This window comes from Dermacentor andersoni, chromosome 1 (genome assembly GCF_023375885.2).
Source record: "Dermacentor andersoni chromosome 1, qqDerAnde1_hic_scaffold, whole genome shotgun sequence".
Taxonomy (NCBI): domain Eukaryota; kingdom Metazoa; phylum Arthropoda; class Arachnida; order Ixodida; family Ixodidae; genus Dermacentor; species Dermacentor andersoni.
This window is the reverse complement of record NC_092814.1, coordinates 4,048,738-4,070,586: the sequence shown is the minus strand read 5'-3', so window position 1 is coordinate 4,070,586 and position 21,849 is coordinate 4,048,738. Positions and strand designations below refer to the sequence as shown.

The following is a 21,849-nucleotide window of genomic DNA, read 5'->3' as shown; positions in this document are numbered from 1 at the left end:
TTATATTCTCTTACCCGAGGTATTTCCTGGCCCTGTATTGCCACTGTCTGTTCACCGTTTTCATTGAATACCATAACACCTGATTTTCTAACACTAAATTTCACACCTAAATTCTTGCCTTCCTGTCCAGACGTTGCAAATCACTTTGCTTGTTAGCTAGCTATACAATGTCATCCGCATAAAATAAACCTGGAAGCTGCTGTTCTACTAGTGTACCTGCCTGTCTGCATGAGAGATTTAACCTGATATTACCGTATTTACTCGCATAATGATCGCACCCCTGAATTTTGTTGTCAAAATTTGCTTTTTTTTTATTTCTCGTGTAATAATCGCACCCCGAACTTGCCGCAGAGATATGTCATGTGCCAAGTCTAGCTAATAATGTTTGCGCTTACCATCTGTTGAATGCTACACGAACTCTTCAAGACAAACCAAGCGGTCTGCGTGCACCAAACATTCTAAAGTAGATGCCCCATTTTATTCCTTTCATCACTCTCCGCATTTCCATCACAAAAAAAAGCTACAACCAAACTTGCCTTTATTATGTGTAGGCTTTATAATGCTTGTGGTTGACACCAGTAACTATAAAAAAAGGCACCTTTCGGTTCTTCTCGTCTGCACTCGTGGGCACACAACCAAACGCGAGCGGAAACGGTAGCAGCCACGTTTACACTGATGCATTAGAAGTGTACCCTATTCATACGGCGACGCTTGTAACACAGCTAAGATATTCACCCACCCTTAGTGGAAACGTGCCGTATTAGCATAGTAGTGAAGACAAATGCCGCAGTTTCCGCAGCATGCCTGCCGTGTGTTTCTATGTCACTGGCAACTAAGCGTGCCCATCTGTTTCTGTCCCCTCAAAGTGGACATGGCTATGTTATTGCCGCAAACTTGCCGATATTAACGATATTATTCATTACGGATATGGAAGAAACTGTTTCAATGCACGTAATGTACTCAGAAGAAAAAAAAATGCGTTCGGCGTGTTTTGTTTTGGTGTCCCGCACTGCATACAGCGGCAGCCGCCTATTTGTTGAGCTGTTGTCATCCCGCAGTAAATTCAGGATGAAAAAAAAATGTTTTTGTTTTTTTCGGGAAATTTAACTTGCATAATGATCGCACCCCTGAATTTGCATCAATTTTTTTTTACAAAAAAGTGCGATCATTATGCGAGTAAATATAGTACTTCCTTCTAGCGCACTCTCCATCCTCACCATGTACATAGTAAACAGCAGTGGGGAAAACGGGCACCCCTGCCTCAGTCCCTTGTTGATATCAACTTTCTCCTCGCCCCTCCTCCTTTCCCATTCAATGCAAAGGGTATTTTCTAGGTAAATCTCTCTCAAAAGCTGTAGACAATCGTCACCTAAGCCTTCCCCTTCCATAATATCCCACAAAATGTTGCGGTCAACATTGTAGTACGCTCCTGTAAAGTCTAAGAAGGCTACATATAACGGTCCGCTTTCTAGTCTTCATATTTCAGTACATTGAGTAAGAACAAATAAGTTATCATCAAAACGCCTATCTATTCTGAAGTTCTCCCAAAATGCCATTATTCTCTGCCCATGTTTGCACCTTTAATTTGATTGCCTGAATTGCTAGCCTGTATTACCGATGTAATGGTCAACGGTCTATACAAGTGAATTCTTTCTCCCCCTTACATTTATCAATTAAATTCATTCTGCTTTTTTGGCAACTGTCTGGTATTTGTCTATTTTTTTAAGTTTTTAACACTGCTTTAGCCAGAGCTTCCTTACTTTTGTCCTAGTATATTAATCAGCCTAACGGGAACATCGTCTAGCCCCGCGACTGTGAACAAAGGAATTTTCTCTTCGGCTTTCTTCCATTTGAAATTTGTCAGCACCAGCTCCTTTTCCACCTGGGTCGATTTCATGCTCTTTTTGTCTTCAAATAGAACTTCGTCGTTGCCTTGGAAAGATTGGGCTGTTATTTTTCGGATGTAATTTATTGCCGCTTCCCCTTCCAGTTTGTTTCCATCTTCGTCTAGACTATGTTGTTGTATTGTTGTTGACTTCCTGCCTAATAATTTTATATAGTTCCAAAATATTCTAGGTGCGGCCTTCTTTTTCTCACGCATTTCTGACAACCAAGGTCCACCTTTTATCTTTAACCTTTTATCTTTGCTTGCACCAGTATTTGAACCATAGACTTTCTCTCCCGGCACATTTGGCTTTTGCTGGTTACTTCATTATGTGGCAACTGTGCTTTCATTGCCTGCCTGTGCTCTCGGGATGCTTTCTATCGTTCGGCGATCGCTTCTCGTATCTCCCTGTTCCACCAGCTTTTCGGTTTCTTTTTTCCTTTCCAACAAATATGTTGTTTCTCGTTCCGTATTTAGGTCGTTATTAGACTTAGAAGCTCACTATATTACCACTCTTGGCCATTTAACATGTTCTTCCTCGACTCTAGTGACTATATTTGTTATTTGTTCGGTGTTCAAATTTCAACTGGCCATTTTGCACTCCTTGCTCTCTTTCCCAACTACATATCCCATTTTCAAAATGATGCGTTTATGGTAACTCCCTATGCTGCTATGCCCTTCCTCATCAATGACCATTTCTCTCAACTTATCACGAATTCCTTCTGTCATCAGACAGTAATCAATGGTCAATTGGTAATCAATGGTATTTCTTTTTTTTTATCCAGGGGCACTATAACGTAAAGCTATTCCAAACTTTATTCCAATTTTGCAATAAGCCTTCTGCAATTGATCAAAAACTTTTTTGAATCACCCCCACTTCACCTACATGTCATGCGATGTCACGAAAACCGCGATAGCTCCCTATCTGATATGACGTGTACACACTGATTATGCATGATTGGACCAAACAAAAGAAAAATAGTTATTTCCGATTCGACGCATTTTTACCGTTAGACCTCGGCTATTGGTCAAAAGCTTTAGGGCTGCACCCACTTCACCTGCCTGTCACGCGACGTCACCAAACCAGAAAAACTCACCGCGTCAAAGTGACGTTCATGCGTACGCATTAATATGCCGAACAAAACTGCATTTTTTTTTCTGAATAGCCACAGGCTGCCACGTTAGGAATAAAAGGTGGCTGCTGCCGATCGCTCAGGCACTGGCTACTCGCACCTGTCGGAGAGCATGGGTTTATTTTCGTACAATAAAACATTTTGCGTGGCCTTGTAACGTTTTTGAGCACTTTCGGCATGTTTATGATCTTGACCTGCCAACTCTTTTTCCTGAGGATCCCTTTTAGCATCATTCGTAACCTTCGGTTGCATGCCGCCACGATTTTCGACCAGCCACTGTAAGCAAAGTAAGGGAAAGAGGACCAATAGCAGACGCTGGCACCACCCTCTTCATCCGGTTATCGATTTTCAGTGCACTGGCTCAGCCCCATCAAATCTCTCTCCACTTGGGCGTGCTGCTCGCCTCTCGTCAGCCAATTAGATAAGACAAGCCACTCAGTGTAGGCTATGTTATTCGTTTTTAAAGCAGACAAAACTGACCTCCTATAAATGAGGAGAGCGTTTGATTGGTCTTTTCAGACAACCCTGTGGGTGACAGCCCGGTGCTTGCGTCGGCGGTTACGCAAATTTGACGGCAGGAGGTTGGAATACTAAGATATTGGAATAGTTTTGCATTATAGGGCCCCAAATTTGAATTTTGCGCCACGATGACATTCAGTAGGCAGAGCGTTGTGAAGATTCACTGCTCTGCCCTAGCATTCGCAGTGCAAGTCATTGAAGTATGAGTGGAAGCAGCGTGCAGGGGTGCCTCTGCTTTTGCTGAACGCTTTGATGTACTTTTTGCACCAAAGTGTTTCTGGAATAGTCTATTTTAACTTCAGACGCATTTCTCGACTTGGCTAAAAAGTTGTTCAGGGCCCCTGTAAACTGATACTGTCAAGGAGCACGTAGTGCTTGCAGGGTTTCTGCACATGATGTGCCACTGTCGTGCTTGCTGGTGTGTGCGAGTCGCTCTGTGGTTGCCAGTCACGGTCAGTCGCATGTCAATGGGCAGTGTGAATGAGCCCTGAATGAGTCTGCTCAAAGTATTAAATCTGGTTTGTATTTCTGGCGGCGACCATTACTGCAGCGATAAGGCAGCTGTGTATCGGCTGCTGGTGATGCTGCATGATGTTTGGCTCACATGATTTGGCATGATGTTTGGCTTACAAATGTGCATGATGTTTAGGCTTACAAATTCGTTAGGTGCTACTAATACAAGGAAAGCATCAAGTTTTGGTTGTTATTTTGAAATATTCCATCTTTTGAAATTCCAAATGCTGAAATATATTTACATCAAAACAGTCTTTTGGGTGGGGCATAGCCTCCTCTTATATTGTTTGTGTGCATCGCTCCGCTGGTGTCGTTTGACCTCCTCGTCTGGCCTCCTCGCATTTCACTGATTCTGGGCTCACAATGCGCTTTCTGGGGGCGCTATCAAAGCGTCTCCAAGCCACGATCAGCATGAGGAAAAGGCATAAAGGTAGCATGTGCAAATCTGAAAGACTACTAAAACGTGACAAAACCTGTTTGCCTGGATAAAGCGGCAGCTGAGGATAAAGGATCAAATGAGTATGAAGCAGCGGCTACTGTGCATGAAGCAAAAAGGCACTTTCATCTTTGGAGTTCACTGTGGGCATATCCTTCCCAGAAAAAGTACAGATGAGCAGCCTGTCCTAGCAAATTCATTGTTGTGCTTTGTACTAAACAGACTTTTATTTTGCTATTAAATTTCAGTAACTTTTATGCAAATAACAGCATTGGTCGAGAGCGTCTACCATCATGCGCAGCCTTCTTGTTCTGCGCATTGTCAATAAACAGTCACAACATTATCTGTTCAACGTGTAGTGGAAACATAGTCGATTGTATACCACATCCTGAAAGCTCAGGCTGCTAGTTGTTCTTGGCAGTCGACTAGGGTCATTTTATCATGAACGCGTGATCAGAATTAGGGGTGCGTGATTGTGGCGATAATAGCACTGAAAGGCTGCAACAGCATCAAGTATTCAGGTCCCAATCATCACGAGATCCTTAATCTTAGTTTTGTGGTAATGAGGTTTCGCTGTATACAGTAAACTCTCAGTTGTACGAACGTCAGTTTATCAAATATTTCAGAATAATGAACTTTTTAAAAATCCCTGGCAGTTTTCTTATAGATTCTATGCAAAAACGTTTCACTTAAACAAATTTGGGAGCAGTCAATATTTCAACTTAACGAACTCGCTCAGAGGACCAAGGCTTGAACTGCACTGCACTGCAGGCGCAACCGATGCCCGCCCTTGTCAAACCACCGCTCCAGCGGCAATGTAACATCGCTGGCGCTACAGCGCCCCTGGGGCAAAGCGGCGGCGCGGAAAATGAACGGCAACGAGACATGGCCTCCGAGATTGCCCGCACAAAACAAGCAAGCATGTTATCTCGGAGGCCATGAACAAAGTAACATTGCTGGTGCTTGCAACACCGTCAAAGCAAAGCGGCGATCTGTCACACCACAAACCACGTGGTGTGTGTTTTTTTCCGACCGGCTAGTCGTGGCATGGTCATCGTCTCTTTCTTTCCAGCCTCGACGGTTCCGTGTGTGCACAAAAATGACCCACGTGGTGTGTTTTTCATTGATATGTACAAATTCCATTTCACATATTTCTAACACTATGGAAGCCTTGTCTTTCGCTCCATGAATTGCACTTCAAACTTTTGACTCTGTATGCCATGTCTTATGTAAGTCTAGTGAATATTCAGTTTAATGAACTTTCAGTTAAGTGAACTATTTCCTTCGGTCCCTTGAAGTTCACTCAAGTGAGAGTTCACCATATGCGAGAGGAAGCTGAATTTAACCAATCATTTTTCCCAACAGCAATTGAAGAATGCAATAACCTACTAGAATTAAGTCAGTGAAAGAAACCCCTAAAATTCAAGTGCATGCTGCCAATTCATCTGAGAAACTTGTACAGTCTACTTCCATTAATTCGACCCTGATGGGACTAACGAAGTTGGTCGAATTGCCCGGCGGGTCGAATTAAACAAGATGCAGAAAAAAACTTCAAGATATACCGCTGATTCATTTGGCAGTATTGGCCCTATTCTGATGCACCGCCACTTTCCATGTGTGCAAAGGAGAAAAATAACGTAGGAATGACAGTAAAGCTCCTAAATGAAGTAGAAATCTAATGTGCACCCGATTTTTTGCTAAAAAGAGACGCAGTTTCGCCCGATAGGCGAAGCATCGATTGCGATAGCAAATCATCAAACAGCCATACAAAATAAGGATAGTACTTATATTGTGGGGTTCTCCGTCTCAACCATGCTCTTGGGACAAAGGAACGACAACACAGTAGTGCAAACAATCACAAGGGCATTTATTGCACCTTTCATAGATCAATGCCTGCTAGCCGAGTTGCTATCCACAAAACATGCCAATGGGCGTGCGACAAATCTAGAAGTCCGACTCACCGCGACCGGATAGCGAGCGAATATGTTCGCCCCATGCTGGATCCCAACTCCTGGTCGTTCGCGTGTACGGTCACGCGAACGGTGGCGCGTTCAAAGGCGGCCACGCGAGACGGTCTCGCAGAAGCATGGATAGGCCGGCGCCCACGCGGGACGTCCGCGCCGCTCGAAGATCTCGAACCAAAGAGGAAGCGCCTTGTCTTTCGGCGCCCAAGTAACCTCGCCTGTCGGCGGCGTGAGCAGCGCAACACTCGCGCCCTCTCTCGTACTGCGCCTCAACCACTCCGACCACCGCGGGCGCCAGGCTACGCGGCGAAGCCGGATTACAGGATACGCGCCGTGCGGGAAAACAACATATCAGGGGACGCGTGAGAGTCGCGCATCCCCCCAGCCTTAAATCACTACATATTCCGGCGAAACATGTCACACGCTCTAACATCAATGCATGCTTCGCGAACAAGGTAGTACATGCAACATTGGCCGCGCCGAGGAAATGTCCACACGCTGTCCATAACATGCAAGCCGACATTGTCCCTGGGTACACCGCTGGCGTCCGCCGGTCACAGCAGCAGCTTTGCAGACTCGACGGCACGATTCCAGGCCAGGACTCTGGAAACGACGACGCAGTAGTCGGTGCGAGCAAGCGTCGCTCGCGCCGACGCGCCCTGCTGGCAAGAGCTGCCGTAGCTGTTGGTGACCGCCGGCTCTTTTGTCCGCCGCCGAGGGTTGTGAGCTGGATGCAGGAGGCCGCCGAAGTCGCTGCGCCGAACTGGCCTCAGCATCACCATTGCCCGGTGGCTCGATCGTAGTCCGGGGCAGCAGCGCAGACGATGTGCAGGTGACGGCAAACCAGGGGCGACTCCAATCACGCTGCGTACACTCAACACACTCGGCAAACACTAAAGTAGTGCAAGAGAGAGGAATTCTGCATGCGCATCGCCCACGTGGTACGATGTTCGACTCGGCTAGCAAAAGATCGGGCAGCTACTCAGATGCTAAGTTCACGTGAACGAAGCTCTCTTCCTTGAGTCGAACGAGTAATTTCAATTCGTGCGAGGCTAAATAGAATGAGGGAACCAACTTGCAACACCTCAACGCCACGGTCCACCAGGTTGTGTCCCTCCACGTGGGACAGGCAGCTTCGTAAAGCCTTAGGCCTAAAGCGTCGCTACCCTGACAACAACCGGCATCCAAAAACAACACCCAAAATGAGCGCAAAACAGGCAGCCGCGAGGAGACGTCAGCTCTGTGAGGTGGTCCTGCCCCGCTCGGTGCACACAGCATCAGAGTTGACGGCGCCCACCGTCCCAGACGGTGTCGGAGCGCCCGGTGCCAGGCTGCAATACCAGTCAGCCCGTAGCGGCACCCGTGGCCCGCGGCCACCCTGCTCCCAGAGCCGCAACTTCATCCGAGTCAAAGAGATAGAAGAAGCTATTTACATAAGAAATTCGGACCACCCACGAGGCTTCCGTACTCACTCGCTTCAGGCTTGGCAATGCTCCGCGGGCGCTAAGCCTCACTCTCCCAGGATGCAGATCATGTGGCTCTCGTACCGACGAATGCCATTAAAAAACACTTGCGAAAAGGCTTAGTGTTGTAGCTTCGACGGGGCGGCCGGACGGTGGGTTTACGACATGAGGCCTAAAGGGCCGGGGCGCGCAGCGCCGCAAGAAAGAGCCGAACTGCTTCAGTCGGGGACCAGACAAAGAATGCTCTTTTATTTCTGCGAGGGGAACAGGAGGTAACTTGCAGCGTTTGGCGCTGAGTGGCGCCCTGACGTAAACGACCCAAAACCGAAACCAGAAGCCAACACTGGATACCACATCATCTCTCCCTTGAAAGGAAAATGCGCTACTCGCTCTCCTCGCAACAAAAGTAAGTCACGAGTTACAGAAGAACACATGTTAGCACTGTAACACACGTGTTTCGTGATGACATCTTTACACAGTAGAAAATGACATCTTTGGCTTCCCCATTTAAAAAAACGCACATGAAAACTGAATATGAACTATTGCACTCCAGTTCTGCAGAGTTTCAATACCCGTGTTGGGAAGACGATGAGATGCAGCCTTGCACACACAGATCACACATGAAAAAAACATTCACAAAGTACAAAAGTAGACAGTACAAACATCTGTGTGCCCCCTGGGACAGCACTGATGGGTGGCTCATTCGCCCTGAGCCTGACTCGAGACAGTCTCTGTGGCTGTCGTGGATTGGACATTGTGTGTAAAAGCACTTTACACTCCATAGTCCTCCCGTAAGAATGCTAAGGACTTCTAATGTTTAAAAAAGTTTTTTGGCATGAAAGACAAATTCGTATGGCGGTCAGCACCGTAGTAATGATGTGCGTATTGCACGATTACGCTACAGGAAACGTAATGTATCCCCTATACCAGTAGTAACTGGAAGAAAAGATGGGAGACAATCATCAAGGGAAGGGTAGTCACTGGAGTGACTCTTTTCAGTGAATTTTCCAAGAAAATTCTGTAGTGCAGGGCGTTTAACAAGTTTAGATGCATTCCATCGTTTGCCATTTTCAAGCATGAAAGTGTTGCGACCTGCCCTACGGTAAATCTTAAATGGACCCGAGTATTTAGGACCGGATGTTCTCGAGTTACGTACTCGGACAAGATCTCCTGGACGAAATTGAGGGCATTTTGTTGCACGACGACGGTCCACGTAATTTTTAACACTTTTGGCGTAAGAGCCGAATTCACATGCAATCACTTCCTTAATAGTCTGGAAGCTATACTCGGTATCCTGATCCCAGACAAATGGTTGTCCTTGCTTTAGCAGTTTCCTAAGCGGCTCTGCCAATTCAGCGTACTGGGGAATCAGTTTAGCGTAGTATCGCGTGACACCAAGAAATGAATGCAGCGACTTCTTGTCAGTTGGCTGCGGTGCCTCAACAACTGACTGAACTTTGTTTTCCAGCGGCGAAATACCGTTTGCAGCGCAAACTTGCTCACGAAGAACCCAAGGTTGAGGACGCAGTTTCGCCGAGACGGGTTGCATTGAAGCTCGAAGATTAACGTCGTAGATGAAGTCATTTACAAGTTCCGATTGTCCTGAGTACGACTGGGCGAACTCCGAGGGAGCGTTATGCGAAAGAGATGGAAACTGAACGCTTGGGTCAGCTGGAACTCCTGACACTTGTTGGCATGCAGAGAAAACAAGCTGCGTACAAGCAGGGGACTGTCGATGCTTTCGGTTCCTCGAACGGCAAACTGAAGCGAGATGTCCTACTTTTCTGCACGCACGGCAGGAAACGTGCTTTGCCGGACAGGCTGGATGAGATGCGATGTGGTGAGGTGAACCACATCGGTAGCAATGGCCCGCGATGTCTCGACTGGCTTCGCGGAGTCCGGGCCGCGCGCCATGTTGGCCGGCCTCCCCAGGTTGCGACTTTCCACCATGCCGCCGAGCGCCATCTCGAAGCCGCCGGGTCGAGAGAGAAGCTTGGCGGGAACCGCCATCTTGCGCGCCCGGGTGAGGAAGGTGATGGCTGTCGGCGCCATCTTGGCGTTGCGTCGAGATGCGCTGAACAGACGAGCTGTTAAAGACTTGAAGTTCTTTGTGAACTTGCTGTACGGTTCGTCCAATTTCCTGGGCCTTCTTGAGTGTGAGGGACGTTCCTTCGTAGAGTAACCTTTCTCTAATTCTTGTTGATGCGACGCCTTGGAGGATTTGGTCGCGAAGGGACTCGTCGTGCCAAGCGCCAAACGCACAAGCAGGCGCTAGCCTTTGTAGTGCAGTGACGAAGTCCTGAAAGGTTTCTCCAGGTAGTTGCTTCCTGTCCTGGAAGATAATGCGGTGCACCAGGGGATTGGTGCATTCTTCGTAGTGCTGGTCGAAAATGCGGAGAATGTCTTCGAACGTAGTATCCGTCTGCGACGCGAGGTCGTAGTAGAGACGCTGCCCCTCGAAGCCTAAGTTACTCAGTAAAATGGCTTTCTTCCTCTCGTCTTGTAGTGCCTCGCCTCCGGTTGCCTCGAGAAACGTGCAAAAGTACCGTTTCCATGTGAGCCACGGTACCGCAGGAGTGCCTGGTAGCACCAGGAAAGACGGCATGGGGGGAAAGACGGCATGGGTGCTGATTGCTATTTTAGGTGTTTTATCCCTTCCCAGGGAAGCGTACTGCATGCCCACTGTAACATGTGGAGCACGACAGTCCGCATTTGTATCCCGCAAGAATACCGCTGGCAGTCCAAAGCACCGAATGGTGCATTTGTTTATATCGGCAGGTACAGCGACGACTCGTCGTTCGCTTGAGATATAATGCTAGCCGCTCATCCGTGATGTCAAATAATGTCGGAACATACCCAACAGGCAGATTTTGTGCATGTGAGCGCCGTTGCATCACTGAATCGTGCTGATATGAGCGACCACACACCTTCGGAAACAGCGAGTGGGAAACCGTAGTACGGCAGCTTATGCTGCCTACTTATCATTCTTAGATGAGGATTTTGAGTGCATGGTCGTTCATTTACAGAATGTGTAGTTTTCTCGTGGAAACGCCGATGCCAGTATTGATACCGTTGGCAGCTGAACAAGGCAGTTTACGCTGCTGTCTTGAGGGGTCTACGCTTGCTGCCCAATTGAAATACGAGGCAAGCAGTGCACCTTGGAAGCCAGATAATGAGTCCGCATGACAGTACGTAAAAATACACCCTTGTTCGTAGTCGCATTTAATTTAGGGAAGTTCTGGTGAGTGCCGCGGGCAGCTTTCCGTCGAAAATGTCGACGTATCGATGTCGATACTGCTTCGTGTCGTCGCTTGTCGCTTTTTGTGTGTGTACTGTACGAAATTAGGAATTGTTTATTTCAAATCCGTGTGGTCAAAAGTGTACTACAGAAGGATTTTCCTTCATCCTTATGGCTTAAATAGCTTCAGGTCCGTCACTCAGGTCCACCAGGAGCAGAAGCATGAACTACGCGACTGTGACATATAGGCTTAACTTAGGCTGAACGTGATCGGCTCAAACTGTGCATGCGGATGGCATGGGCTGAAGTTCATGCAGCCAACAACACAACACAACACCACTTGCCTCCCATCTCTTGCACACCTACAGGAGAAGCAACTTTTCATGACACGTGCTAGCTAATGATCGTCGACTCCTCGATGCTCTCGTTGCTGTCATCTGCATAATCCTAGCATGCTCTGCATGGAACACTCCTGATGTCATACACAATGTGGCCTGTAATTAAGGAGGAGCCAAGGTAGGGTGTTCGAGTCAATTAAATCATTTGGTAAAAAATCTGTGCAACTCTCAAACCTGCTTTTTTGAGGACATGACGGAAGTGTTCAGAGGAACATGCCAGCGAATTTCAATGACATCCGCTGACATTGAAAAATCGCCTGGGTTTAAGCGAGTGCGTAGGGCACACCATGCACAAAGCTATGAGCCGCTGACGTCTAGACTCTGCCCCCAACGCAGATCGCTCTCAAGACACTGCTGCCACATGCACAGTTGCCGCCGGAAAGAACATCCCCCACTGCCTCGCAACGTTGGGTGCCTTGCGCGTGATAGAAGACTGCGCACTTCCTCTTCGCATTCGTCCCATTTGCGCAGGCGAGATTGATCCGCAATTGCCGGCTCCCCTCACATGTTTTCACTCCTACATTACGCGCCGGTGTTAGTATGTACGGTGTTATCACTCTGGGACTTTATACAGAAACACATGTCGACGCCAATGGCAGAAATGCGCTTGGAGTGGCTTTTTATTGCTACCGCAATAAAAAAAAAATGGTGTTCAGTTTCCTAAACCACACGGTGTTTTTTCTTTGTCAGCTTCGCTGCAATACACCAGGGTTGTGCGGTTAAAGCATACGACCATTGCGAAGGCACTTTTGGTTTCGTCTCCTGTTACACCCAGCACCAGCGATTTTCGGTCCAACTTTAATGCTGTAGTGTCAAGGGCCCTCTGTCGGAGAAAATCTGGTGTCGGCGCCAGCAAGGTTAATACACCTGGTAGCAAAGCTTCCATAGAAGCCCATATGTTCAAAACATGGCGGTTCATCGGGCTTAGTGTCATCTGTGTGAGAACAGAAGACTTCTGGCAGGAGAAAAAAAAATAATGGGACGCCATATCTGTTTCCCCCCCCCCCCCCCCAAAAAAACAAAAGTGCCTTCGCAATGGTCGTATGCTTTAACCGCACAACCGTGGTGTATTGCAGCGAAGCTGACAAAGAAAAAACACCGTGTGGTTTAGGAAACTGAACACCATTGTGCAAGGCTTTTTATTGCGGTAGCAATAAAAAGCCACTCCAAGCGCATTTCTTCCATTGGCGTCGACATGTGTTTCCGTATAAAGTCCCAGAGCGATAACACCGTACATACTAACAACGGCGCGTAATGTAGGAGTGAAAACATGTGAGGGGAGCCGGCGATTGCGGCTCAATCTCGCCTGCGCGAAAGGGACGAATGCGAAGAGGAAGTGCGCAGTCTTCTATCACACGCAAGGCACCCAACGTTGCGAGGCAGTGGGGGATGTTCTTTCCGGCGGCAACTGTGCATGTGGCAGCAGTGTCTTGAGAGCGATCTGCGTTGGGGGCAGAGTCTAGACGTCAGCGGCTCATAGCTTTGTGCATGGTGTGCCCTACGCACTCGCTTAAACCCAGGCGATTTTTCAATGTCAGCGGAGGTCATTGAAATTTGCTGGCATGTTCCTCTGAACACTTCCGTCATGTACTCAAAAAAGCAGGTTTGAGAGTTGCACAGATCCGGACAGGCCGGACAGGCCGCCATTGGAATATGAACCTGGCAACGTTTAACGCTAGAACGTTATCTAGTGAGGCGAGTCTAGCAGTGCTATTGGAGGAATTGGAGGGCAGTAAATGGGATATAAGAGGGCTCAGTGAAGTTAGGAGGCCAAAAGAAGCATATACAGTGCTAAAAAGCGGGCACGTCCTGTGCTACCGGGGCTTAGCAGAGAGACGAGAACTAGGAGTCGGATTCCTGATTAATAAGAACATAGCTGGTAACATACAGGAATTCTATAGCATTAACGAGAGGGTGGCATGTCTTGTTGTGAAACTTAATAAGTCTTGTACAAAATGAAGGTTGTAGAGGTCTACACCCCTACATCTAGTCATGATGACCAGGAAGTCGAAAGCTTCTATGAAGACGTGGAATCGGCGATGGGTAAAGTCAAAACAAAATACAGTATACTGATGGGCGATTTCAATGCCAGGGTAGGCAAGAAGCAGGCCGGAGACAAGTCAGTCGGGGAATATGGCATAGGCTCTAGGAATAGCAGAGGAGAGTTATTAGTAGAGCTTGCAGAACAGAATAATATGCGGATAATGAATACCTTTTTCTGCAAGCGGGTTAGCCGAAAGTGGACGTGGAGGAGCCCGAATGGTGAGACTAGAAATGAAATTGACTTCGTACTCTGCGCGAACCCTGGCATCATACAAGATGTAGACGTGCTCGGCAAGGTGCGCTGCAGTGACCATAGGATGGTAAGAACTCGAATTAGCCTTGACTTGAGGAGGGAACGGAAGAAACTGGTACATAAGAAACCAATAAATGAGTTAGCGGTAAGAGGGAAACTAGAGGAATTCCGGATCAAGCTACAGAACAGGTATTTGGCTTTAACCCAGGAAGAGGACCATAGTGTTGAAGCAATGAACGACAATATTGTGGGCATCATTAAGGAGTGCGCTATAGAAGTCGGTGGTAACGCCGTTAAACAGGAAACCAGTAAGCTATCGCAGGAGACGAAAGATCTGATCAAGAAACGCCAATGTATGAAAGCCTCTAACCCTACAGCTAAAATAGAACTGGCAGAACTTTCTAAGTTAATCAACAAGCGTAAGACAGCGGACATAAGGAACTATAATATGGATAGAATTGAACAGGCTCTCAGGAACGGAGGAAGCCTAAAAGCAGTAAAGAAGAAACTAGGAATAGGCAAAAATCAGATGTGTGCGTTAAGAGACAAAGCCGGCAATATCTTTACTAATATGGATGAGATAGTTCAAGTGGCTGAAGAGTTTTATAGAGATTTATACAGTACCAGTAACACCCACGACGATAAGGTGAGAGAGAATAGTCTAGAGGAACTTGAAATCCCACAAGTAACACCGGAAGAGGTAAAGAACGCCTTGGGAGCTATGCAAAGGGGGAAGGCAGCTGGGGAGGATCAGGTAACAGCAGATTTGTTGAAGGATGGTGGGAACACTGTCCTAGAAAGATTGGCCGCCCTATATACACAATGCCTGATGACCTCGAACGTACCGGAATCTTAGAAGAACGCTAACATAATCCTAATCCATAAGAAAGGGGACGCCAAAGACTTGAAAAATTCTAGACCGATCAGTTTACTGTCCGTTGCCTACAAAGTATTTACTAAGGTAATCGCAAATAGAATCAGGAATACCTTAGACTTCTGTCAACCAAAGGACCAGGCAGGATTCCGTAAAGGCTACTCAACAATAGACCATATTCACACTATCAATCAGGTGATAGAGAAATGTGCGGAATATAACCAACCCTTATATATAGCCTTCATTGATTACGAAAAAGCATTTGATTCAGTCGAAACCTCAGCAGTCATGAAGGCACTACGGAATCAGGGTGTAGATGAGCCATATGTAAAGATACTGGAAGCTATCTATAGCGGTTCCACAGCCACCGTAATCCTCCACAAAGAAAGCAACAAAATCCCAATAAAGAAAGGCGTCAGACAGGGAGATACAATATCTCCAATGCTATTCACAGCATGTTTACAGGAGGTATTCAGAGACCTGGAGTGGGAAGAATTGGGGATAAAAGTTGATGGAGAATACCTTAGCAACTTGCGATTCGCTGATGATATTGCCTTGATTAGTAACTCGGGAGACCAATTGCAATGCATGCTCACTGACCTGGAGAGGCAAAGCAGAAGGGTGGGTCTGAAAATTAATCTACAGAACACTAAAGTAATGTTTAACAGTCTCGGAAGAGAACAGCAGTTTACGATAGGTAGCGAGGCACTGGAAGTGGTAAGGGAATACATCTACTTAGGGCAGGTAGTGACCACGGATCCGGATCATGAGACTGAAATAACCAGAAGAATAAGAATGGGCTGGGGTGCGTTTGGCAGGCATTCTCAAATCATGAACAGCAGGTTGCCACTATCCCTCAAGAGGAAAGTGTATAACAGCTGTGTCTTACCAGTACTCACCTACGGGGCAGAAACCTGGAGGCTTACGAAAAGGGTTCTGCTGAAATTGAGGACGACGCAACGAGCTATGGAAAGAAGAATGATAGGTGTAACGTTAAGGGATAAGAAAAGAGCAGATTGGGTGAGGGAACAAACGCGGGTCAATGACATCTTAGTTGAAATCAAGAAAAAGAAATGGGCATGGGCCGGACATGTAATGAGGAGGGAAGATAACCGATGGTCATTAAGGGTTACGGACTGGATTCCAAGGGAAGGGAAGCGTAGTAGGCGGCGGCAGAAAGTTAGGTGGGCGGATAACATTAAGACGTTTGCAGGGACAACATGGCCACAATTAGTACATGACCGGGGTAGTTGGAGAAGTATGGGAGAGGCCTTTGCCCTGCAGTGGGCGTAACTAGGCTGATGATGATGATAATGATGATATCTGTTAAAAACAGACGTGATGTTATTTGTTCTCAAAGACACAAAATTTGTTTTGCTGGCGTGCCATTACAGCTGTATAGTCAAATTCCCTGCCATTCGACTTGATGGGCATCCCAAGCTTTCAGTCCGAAAAGCAATGCAGTAAAAGTCAGCCGTACAGGTGTCGCAGTCGTACCCCTGCACAGAACATAGTTTCTTCGGAGGCCGACGAAAGCTTTGGGTGCAAAGTGCTTGTCCCATTTTCAGACGCCAAGCCCATCAGCCAGCCCAGTCGCATGAAAACAGCTAACCTCCACTTTTCACTGAACAGGCTAAGAAACGATGAAACTACCCACGCCATCAAATTCAGACAAACGTCGACAAGCAAAACAACACAACGTACAAGAGGGGCATATTGTAATAGGTGCACTTTACGAGCGCACCTTTCTGCACACTTCAAGCGGTGCATTGCATTGCAAGTGATGGCGGCCCTGCCCCCTCTAATGATTGGCGTGGAAAAAAGGTATTTATTGATAATGATAAAGAAAATAGAGCTGTCTTTTCTTTTCTCGTCACATGCGTTTAAATTTGAATAGGAATTTTATTTTCCTTGAATTAATCTAATTGTGTCTCATTTTAATTGAAAAAAACACCTTTTTCTTTCCCAGTATTTGTTTCCTCCTCACATAGTTGCACTTGAATTGCTGCTTCCATAACCACCTTTGCCGATGTTGGTGACAATTTGTTCTGAACCGCTTTTTGCCCGAAGCTTCGCCACCTATTTGGATCGACCTTGGCACCGGCGCCAGCATGTTTGGCCGTGAAAATCATCTCGAACCACGCAGGCCCCCCACGTGGCACTTAGGCATTACTGAGCTAATTAAATTTCTCAAAGTAAAAAGCATCAGAAAAATCATGAAGTATTGCTTACACACAACCTACAGACATGATAGCGTCGGATTGTAATTTGAATATAAAGAAAAACATAGTTCTGTTGCGCAAAAATTCCAACACTTTTAACGCGATAGTGTTTTCCAGCTGCCGTTTGAGGTCTATCTTAGTTGGAGCGGCTCTTCCCACTGGGTTACTTGAAATACCATTAGAAAAAGAACCACAAAGCTCACCTTCGTGCATAGCGTTCATTGCCAGCATTTTCAGGAAAACATTATGGTTACATAAGCTGCAATTGCCAGGAAGCGTGAGAAGCAGTCAAGAATCGTTGAATTCTATTGCATTCCACTCTTAAAGGTGAAGCTTACGTACTGTCCACATTTTATTGAAAAAAAAAAGGAAGATGCATGTTAACAGTCAGGAAAAAATAGCGTAATCAGACACCGTGAGCTACGGTTATTGCTTGAAAATATTCCTGGGGCTAGCTGAAGATAGGTGTTTTTGACAAGAGATGACGTGTGTTCAACGCTGTCCCGTTACCTCCACCAAGACAGACGCTGCCACTAAAGGGGTCGCCATTGGGGTCCCCGTAGGAGTTGAGCACGTGTGTGCTGGCTGGTCAAGTTCAAATCATCCAGCAAAGGCCAATTGTAGAATCGAAATAATGAAAGATTGGGCCCCAAAAAATATACGTAGATGCCCAGCCGGAACCTTCGGTCAAGATGGTATCAATAAAAAAAAATTGGGGGATGCTTAAGCTTTGCCTTTAAGCATGGAACGCGATTGCACCAAAGGTCCCTGACTGCTGCTCGCACTTCCCAGCAACTGCAGCTTATGTAACTGCAATATTTACTGTGAAATGCTGGCGGTGAACGCTATGCATGAAGGCGAGCTTTCTGGTTGAAATGCAGCCTCTTGCATGAGCAACGAATGCACGGAGGCAAGCGCCATCTGGATGGTGTCGCAAGGAACTGAGCGGAGCGCGCTCCTCCTACTCAGACCTCAAACGGCAGCTGGAAAAGGGGTTTGTGTTTGAGTTTCTGCGTAACAGAATTATGTTTTCTTGCATATTCAAACTACATTCCGACGCTATCATGTCTGTAGGTTGTGTGTAAGTCGTACTTTACGAATTTTCGGATGCATTTTACTTAGATAAATTCAATTAGTTCAGTATCGCCTATGTGCCACACAGAAGGCCTGCGTGGATCAGGATACATGGTTCAGGATGATTTTTCTTATGTGGACATCGCCGCCGGTGCGTATTTTCTGCGAGATGGGCACTTAAAAGCTGTCGTGTTAAAAATTAATTTAACCAAAGACGAATTAATGTGAGTCAACTATACTAAGTTTTCCTTGTCACATATGTTTCCCTTTTAATTTTGCAAATGTCTTATAAAATGTGTATTTGTTTTACATGCTATGAAACCACATTTCAATTTATCAATTGTTCTTTGTATTACCTCTGCTTCCCCCCCCCCCCCCCACCTTAAATAATATGTAGGGGTAAAATAAATGATGACGTTCCTAAGTTTTTTCGGCCTCTCGTAATGAAATTTGGCCTGAAGGTAACGGATAAGAACAACATTGCCAGAATGTTTTCACAGATAATTGCAAGGTGTAGCTGCAAATGATGGTAATATTTGTGTTTGTGGTGCACTTCTCAGTTTTAATATTGCGCTTCGGCGAGGTCAGTGTTTAATACAGCTTCACCGTGTAAAAGCGCAAGAAAGCATCTTAGGTAATATGTGGTCTGTTTCGTATGCTTAATTTCTCACGCACATACTATTTTGCACAATGTAGAACTTGCAGCAGACTGTTCATGGCATTGTAGGTGCTCCACTAAAGCAACAGTCGGTGCACAGCAAAAACAATGCCAGCTCTAGCCTGGTCTGCTCTATTCTGAGATGGCGCTGTCGACTGGCAGCTAAGCGCCACAGCTAGAGCCCAGTGCTCTTTGCACCGATAGGTGGTCATGAAAATATATAGGATGCTGTGGATAGCGATTTTTCAAGTGTTTGTCAAGCTTGCAAAAATTCTTCACCTGTGGTTCGTGATAACAACATTTCACTGTTATGTTACAGGAAGCTCAATTTTGGAGCCATTATAGCTCAAAGAATTTTACTCAGAGTACAAAATATTCATGTGTACGGTAAAAAGCAAAATATAAGTTGTCAGAGTACAGGTTGATCCTTGATTTGAGCTGAATAAAAATTTTTCAAATTATTTGGCAGAGTTAACTACAGAACATATTTTATTCAATCAATGCGCTCATTCATCATTGAGGACAAAAATCGCATGTGCGATGTCAGCATTCTTGTCTGGGAATAGCGGCTAGGGCTTATGATGTGGCATAGCACATCATCAATAGTGTCTGAAGCATTTGCTATGCAGAACTAAACATGGCCAATGAGTCGCACACCATCGATCACTTGTTTTGATGGCCTCTCGTCGATAGCAGCTTAAGGTTTTTTGCACTGTGTTCGTAGCCTGCGGCAGCCGATGAGACATCTCTTCCACACCGGAGATTTTTCCCAACAGATAGTCTTCTGCTGCACTCTGTTTGCAAAGTGCTAAAAGATCGTCCGCTTTTGCAGATGACAAAAATTTAAGCCTTTTTCACTATGTGAAGTGACGTACTTATAAGTGAATGCAACCGCCTTTGCAGGGAATCAAATCTGCCATTATTATTTGAACTAGCGTATGACACTCGTGAAGAAATTCCACAGCGTAGCAATCGCAGAATGAAGTTTTCAGTGAAAGTCGACAGTTTCACCGTTTCACTTTCTGTTTGTGGAAACCAAATGTTGCAGTGCTGCCATGCTCCGATTCGCTTCCGCTGCTCTATCAATTTGGAAGACAGAAATAAAGTCAAGCCAAGGTCTACTAATTTTCCGTTTCGAGACGGTAATAGCGCAATAAGATGGAAAGTTTGGTGAGTTAGTGAAACTGCATATTGTAGTTGCAAGTCAGCACTTGTCCTGTGGTCTTTGTGCGTTGTCCATTTTCTCTGTGCATGCATTCGCAATGTCAAGAACAAAAATGATGCAATGCTTTCTTAGTTCTTTTTTGTGTCACAGTGGCCAGGCAGTTGAAATTGTACCAAAGGCCACAATATTAGATGAAGGGGCATTTTTCCACTTTTTTCTTGGAAAGAAACTCTATATATATTCTGGTTTTTACGGCATTTAATACTTTTTTATTTAGGCAGTACTCGGAATGCTGGGCCTTACTTGTGTTCATTTTTGTGGGCAAAAATGCATTTCTGGCTGCTCTAAAAGCTGCTCCTAAATGTCATGGGCCAGTAGCATCACTGGGATATATAACAGTAGGTAACCCAGCCAAGTTGGTTACTTCGATAGGCTACTGGCAAACACATTGTGACACGATATATTGATATTAAATCACTTATAATGGTAGGAATTTCTCGCAAGAGTCGGCAGTGAAGGGACCTGGTTGTGACGCAGTTCCTGTCGAGCATCCAGCAACTGGCGCTGCACCAGACGTCCGAGGAGCAGGCGCCCAAGGCACCTGCACTACCGGTTGTGTCGGACCTCATCCGTCTGCTGGCACAAGAGCGGCTGGCAGACGCGCGCCGTCCCGCTCCTGCAGATGTCATTCTCAAGGTGCCATCGTACCGACCAGCTGTGCCCCCCTCCACCCCTGCCGCTGCCGCCTCGAGCAGTTCATCAGAGGCTGCCACCGGGCCACCAACTGAGGAAAAACGCACACGGCCCAAGCGGGGCCGCTACCGCAACTACGATCGTGACCACCTCATTCAGGCGGTGCTTGCTGTGCAGCGGGGCGAGATGAGCGTGCACCGCGCAGGCACCTACTTTGGTGTCCCGCACTCTACGCTCGAATACAAGGTCAAGGAACGCCACCTGCTGCGGCCCAAGAAGCGGCGCCAGCCAGACGGCCTGCTTGAGGCGCTCATCAAGTCCACGCTGGACAAGTGACCGGCGCCTGGCCGGAAAGCGTCCCTCATGATAAGCTAGTCTACTCTGTGATGACCACGGCGAGAGAGAGAGTATTTTATATTGGACTGCTGTTGGGCCGACTGTGATGACGGCGCTTTCCGGATCTCGTGCCTCGGGGCCCTGTTATGGGTCCCTGCCAAGTGCCTGCCCGGTGTACTTAGAGAAAGACTATTTTTCCACGCAGAGTATTTTTCGCATAATTTGGGCTGGGCGGCCAGTGGACTTAACCGCACTGCCATACCGCGCCCGGCGCCCATTCCACACTTAGTGCAAAGCCTTGTTGAGTTGGTCCCGCTGACCCTACACAGCGGTGGCTAGGTCATCTTTGTTGTCGCTTTTTTATCATATGTTTTATGTTTACTGTTTTGTTGATTTGTCAGAGATTTCATCTTTTTTTCTTTTGAGGATATCTACATGTCAATGTATTTTTGAGATCCCTGAAATGAGAGACTTCTGGCGGCGTTTTCCCAGTCTCTGTGGCAGACACCACTGTACAAAAAAGGAGTTAAGGCCAAATGATTTGCTTTGTGACTGGATGAACATTCCACCTGTTAATCCTTAAGTGGGCAAGTCTGTATTAAAGAGACAACCATGATTAAACCACGTGATTTTTTCCCCGTTGATGTCTACCTTTGCAGAGCAAATATGGCAGCACGGTTTTTATTGCTGTGCTTTCACAAATCGTATTTCACAAATCGTATTCAATTACCGTATTTACTTGAATCTAGGCTGGCCCCAATTCTAAGCCGACCCCCGAAAGTCCAAAGTCGGGGAAAAAAGTTTACCTCGAATGTAAGCTAAACAAAAAAGTGAGGGCAGCATTCACAAAATGAAAACAGCATTTATTGAATATGAACATGCCGACATCACTCTTCATCATCGCTGTCTTCCTTATCACTGTCATCTCCTCATTGTAGCCCACGCAAAAAGCATCTCCCGGTGCCCCCTCCAACGACAGACG

The 21,849-nt window shown here is 46.5% G+C and overlaps 1 protein-coding gene across 2 annotated transcripts in view; it reads left to right on the top strand.

Annotated features, from left to right (window-relative positions):
* LOC126546087 (mblk-1-related factor 1-like) overlaps positions 1–21,503 on the top strand; it is a 157,886-nt gene extending 136,383 nt beyond the window's left edge. The window contains exon 7 of one of the 2 annotated variants that reach the window (XM_050194173.3): positions 20,376–21,503. In XM_050194173.3, the coding sequence (XP_050050130.1) occupies positions 20,376–20,867 (492 nt within the window). In that variant the 3' untranslated portion in view covers positions 20,868–21,503. The remainder of the gene's footprint in view (positions 1–20,375) is intronic. The other variant, XM_050194171.3, reaches the window with a different exon arrangement.
* Positions 21,504–21,849: the final 346 nt, after the last annotated feature.